Source organism: Zingiber officinale, chromosome 8B (assembly GCF_018446385.1).
Source record: "Zingiber officinale cultivar Zhangliang chromosome 8B, Zo_v1.1, whole genome shotgun sequence".
NCBI classification, from domain to species: domain Eukaryota; kingdom Viridiplantae; phylum Streptophyta; class Magnoliopsida; order Zingiberales; family Zingiberaceae; genus Zingiber; species Zingiber officinale.
This window is the reverse complement of record NC_056001.1, coordinates 6,496,127-6,501,100: the sequence shown is the minus strand read 5'-3', so window position 1 is coordinate 6,501,100 and position 4,974 is coordinate 6,496,127. Positions and strand designations below refer to the sequence as shown.

Below are 4,974 nucleotides of genomic sequence, written 5' to 3'. Positions count from 1 at the left end.
TCGCACCCGACCCAAGGTCATCACCCAAGGTCATCACGAGGGAGGTAAATCATAGCATCCTGAGCGAGCATGTGGCCCAAGGTCATCACGAGGGAGGTAAATCATAGCATCCTGAGCGAGCATGTGGCCCAAGGCCATCACGAGGGAGGTAAATCATAGCATCCTGAGCGAGCATGTGGCCCAAGGTCATCACGAGGGAGATAAATCATAGCATCCTGAGCGAGCATGTGGCCCAAGGCCATCACGAGGGAGGTAAATCATAGCATCCTGAGCGAGCATGTGGCAGGTGAGGTGAGTTGCACAGGGACCGGGGATTTACGCCCCGACTACCCTGAGTTTCGACCCCGCGATCTTATATGACAAACATCTCATTACATACCAACTCAGATGACCTGTGAAATCAAGGGAACTGTCACTTATGATCTTATGTATAAAGTTTAATCTTCCTCCTTTTCATTTCCTACCGTCTCTTTTCTACAACCTTTGATTCTTATAAACCCTTTATGGGTCTTTTAACTAAGCTAACTTGATGCACAATCCCATAGCTATTTTCCCCCAAAAATTCCTTCAACATATTTTTTATATTTTAAAAATAATTGGATACTAATACAGAAAAAATATTAACAATTTATTATATTTATTTTTATAATTGTTTTATGAAACTAATAAATCATTATTAATGTTTGAATAAGCCAAAAAAAAATGATACTGATCTACAAACTCATTAAAGAGTTTCTAACTTGACATAAAGCAACATGTTGGCAGAAGTATTTATTTATAAAAAATCATATAATATATTTCGATTTAACATGGCACGAACAAAATATAAAAGGGGCGATGGGCTAACCTTGCTCACCTTACGCTTCCGCTCCGCCGACACGGACGAAGACGGCGTCGACCTCTGGCTAGATCCCGCCACCATCGCCCGCTTCCCTTCCGCTACCGCAGCTAGTGGCGTCAGCTCCGAGGCCTCCGCCAGCGGCTGATCCTTTAGCGTCGCTTCGCCCTGGTCCTCGATTACCGAGCTGCTCAGCCACGCAGCCATCTCGTCCTCCTCCATGAACTGGGGATCAGTCGCGTCCAACGGAGAATCTACAGCTGCATCAGGGCCGTCGGTTTGGAGATCCCAGATCAGCTTCATCAAGTCGTCATCGTGCCTTAATTGAATCGAGACATCAATAGCCATAACCGATCGAAACCGCGCAATTAATTAAAAATTGAAATCAAAGAGCGGCTCTAAGGCGGCGAGAAGCCCCACCAGGCGGGCTCTGTGCGGCGGAGACCGGCATCGGCGTAGTACTGATTCAGCTGCTCGCAGTCAGTAACGTTGGGATCCATCCTTTGAAGAATCTGGAAACGGTGGTAGTAGAGAGGATTGCGGCAACGGAGCCTCACCGAAATATATATAGACAGAACCGATTTTAAAAACTAGCTAGGAAAGATGAACGACGAACAGGATAATGCTGATTTATTGTCGTCGTCGTCGTCGTCTTCCTTCTGCATTTTTAATTCTTTGGAAACAGGAACAGCCAGCAGACGAAGAGTGCTGTTTTTGTGTTTGTTTTCGGAGGGAAGGATTCGCATGAGCAAAAAGGACTGGGCAGAGGGATCCAGAATCGCCTTCTCGGGACCATTCTCGTGTTAAATTGAAAGAGCAGCAAGTTTATTGCGCCGTTCGGACAGGAAATAAAGAATAGTACATGGCTTCGAGTCAAACAAGCATCGATTCGCTCGATGGAAGAGCACTCATGCTCCCTGATGTCACGCAGCTTTAGGCGCTTCTGTCCAACAACGTAAGAGAAGTACCAAGGATTTCACCTTGTCAAATCATGATGTATACTTCTACCAACGTTGGTGAAAACGAACGAACGACTAGGATGAAACAATCGGCTGGGTTCGTTTAAATGCGATGTGATGCCACAATGTTAAGTTTTTTTTTACCCCTTTGGTTACTTTAAAAAAATAAGGAAGAAATAAATTGTAAAATGGCATGTGAAAACAAACAGTTACTGCGTTTGAGATTTTTAGGATGAGGTTGAAATAAAAAAAATAAAAACTTGGACTGGCGCAGTGAAATTTTGAAGATAAATCTAGAAAATTGAACCGTCAGAGACAAAAAAAAAAAAAAAAGAGTTAAAAGATTATAGGTGTAAAATAAAAAATATAATAACAGTTAACATTGAGAATTTTCTAAAGGGCAAATAACTAATTAGCATGACATTTATCTAATCCGTCAAAAATACTCTGAAATTACAACAATTAGAGCTCAAATGATTCACTTATAAGAACACGAATACTTGTTGTGCCACTTATTCTTGTCTAAGTAAACAGATTAGGGCGAGAGGCCTTGAAGGTGGTCTTCAACTTTCTGGTGGGAGGCCTGACTTTCTTGAAGACGAGAGGGAACTTGATCTTGGAGTCATGGAATTGCTTGGTGCTTTCACGTTTGCATAGCTTGGAAGGGATGGTAGCCGTCTTTATGATCTGAATGCCGTGGTACCTCACGCGGTGGCGGGATGCCATTTCATCATACATCTGCTCAACAGCACCGTTCAGTGTGATGTCCCTGTACTCCTTGTACATGTTATGGTAACCTGTTCTGCTTTGGTAACGCAGCCAGATACCGTAGTTCTTGATCTTTGTTGGCTTCCTCTCAAAAATCTGCCAAAACAGCAGTTCCCATAAGTTTCGATATCCTAGATGAATAGACTGTGTCATAATTAGCTAGTACTTAAAAAAATTGATGGCCACAACCAGAATTTCCTAAATATAATCTGCTCTATAGTTCAATGAGCAGATTGATGGAATCACATATTAAACATACTGTGTTCTGAGAAATAAAGCACTACCAATTACAGTGTTCTGAGAAATTACAGTGTTATGAGCAAATTATATAGTTCATATTTCCCACCTTATTTTATTAAAAGAGAAAGTACTAATTTCTGCGTTCATCATAATGTGCTAAATTTCCATCAATCCATGGTTAGCTGTGCCAATGCATTGATATACCGCCTTTGTATATCTTTGTTTCAGTTAGCAGAATCAACTCCTTGGTTAACTTATTATACTTAAAACAAGGATTCCTTTTAACTTTGCCCTTAGTCATCGCACCAAAGTCACAAAACTAGAATAAATATGATTGACAAAGGGATACAAAATTCATATGAATGATAAATGGACAGCACAAAGGGATCAAAGAATGAAGCTAGTAAATAAACCTCGTTGATAGAAAGAACTTGACCATTGCTCTTCTTCACTTTTTTCAACTTCCTTAAGAAGTACCTGAAATTCTCACAAAAAAAAAGGATGGAGAACTAAAATTATCAACAATGTCCAGTAGGATTGCTCAAGGGCGGATAGAATTACGGAAAAATCTACGAGAAACTACCAGAACTTAGATTTGGCTCTGACGTCATTGGTAGCCCACAGCTTCATACGGTAGATCTTTGGGTGTGGCTCCCCCTCTGTCGGAAGGGCTCGACCCACCACCTGGTACTGATGAAACTGCCACCATCCAAAACACGAACAAATTTAAATTCTTGATACTGCACTAAAACATAATTGAATGCTTCAAAAAGATCAATAATTAAATATAAGAAAAGAAAAGAAAATGCCCTTGCAAGATTTCCGACGAACGACGACAAAAAAACGAAAAATACTAGGATGAAGGAAGATCTGAATAATCCAGTAGAAAATATAATAAAATCACGCTTTACAGACGTGCTCTGTAAAAAAAACAATGAGTTCGATGGGGCGAAGTGCCGTGAACTTACCCTAAATTTGACCATCGCTTCTGCCGCCTGCCTACAACGCCGCACTGCGCAACCCTCGGGAAGCCGTTTTTGGATGCTCAGAGATGAATTCATATAATGCCAGAGACACTTTCGGCCGCCGAAAACCCTAGATCCAAGCCTTCGTTCTTATTTGACACCAACTTGCGTTAAAATTACGAACTCACCACTAAGCTAGTCAACTAAGTCCAATTCTGTTCGATCACGCTCGACTTTGTGTTGAGTTCCCTTCCAATTTAACGAGCCAGATATTATCAAACATACGCGTATAAATACAAGCTCCAATCCCTTGAAGATTCAAAGGATTAGCGGCCAAAGTATTGGATCCGGAATCAAATGCATCCGTGTCCATTGAAATATTAGATGCATTGTGATTGAATTGACAAATCAAATTAGTAGGCTCTGTTTAACTAAGAAATTAAAACAATTGTATACCCTCAAAAGTTGTTCACAAAAAATCTATCCTACAATCATAATTGGCAAAGATTTGATATTGTCCTTCTGTAGCAAAGGTGATAATTCTCATCTTGGCTCCTCTAAGATTGGCCTAAGTATATTGAAGGGAATAAATCATAAGATATTTGGTTAGCCAAGTAGTCTCCTAAGTAAGAGGATCTAGCACAAGATAAATCTCACAATTTGAATCCAAAATCTATTGTGGTAACTCCTTGCCCGAGTATCAACTCGGTTAGCGCACGTGAGGCAAGATTTGATATTATCCATGTAGCTATATGATATGGAAGTACCCTAAACCTCCACCGCTACCAAGAAAGTCAAGGGTCAAGTTGAGATAAAGGTTAAAGTCAAGATAGGTCAATAGGATCACCCCCACTTGGCCTACCTAAGACGAGATGTTTCATCGTTTGGCTCAGTTGCTTCGAGACGAGAGGCTTTTCCATTCCCACTTGGCCCCACCGATTAGACATCTCGTTCGGGTCCTTCGACTGGATAATGCTCTGTTCATTATCATTCATCCCCTTTAACCCCAGTTCGATCCCTCCAACTGGATGCTCCGTTCAGTCCCTCTAATTGCACGTCCTGTTCGGACCCTCTAACTGGATGCCCTGTTCGGCCCCTCGGACTGGACGCTCTGCTCATTACTGCTCGGCCCAATTGACCGGACTCCCCGTTTGGTCCCTCCAACAGAACACACTGCTCATTCTAGCCGATCCAACACTCCTCC

At 41.7% G+C, this 4,974-nt stretch overlaps 1 protein-coding gene across 1 annotated transcript; it reads right to left on the bottom strand.

The window, feature by feature from the left end:
* Nucleotides 1-2,191: 2,191 nt before the first annotated feature.
* Nucleotides 2,192-3,925, bottom strand: LOC122017861 (60S ribosomal protein L18a-like). Its single transcript, XM_042575567.1, has 4 exons — nt 3,774-3,925; nt 3,389-3,504; nt 3,219-3,282; nt 2,192-2,661 (listed from the first exon to the last, which is right to left on the bottom strand). Exons 1-4 carry the CDS (start codon nt 3,864-3,866, stop codon nt 2,320-2,322), a joined length of 615 nt encoding a protein of 204 aa, XP_042431501.1. The 5' UTR covers nt 3,867-3,925; the 3' UTR covers nt 2,192-2,319.
* Between the last annotated feature and the right edge of the window lie 1,049 nt (nt 3,926-4,974).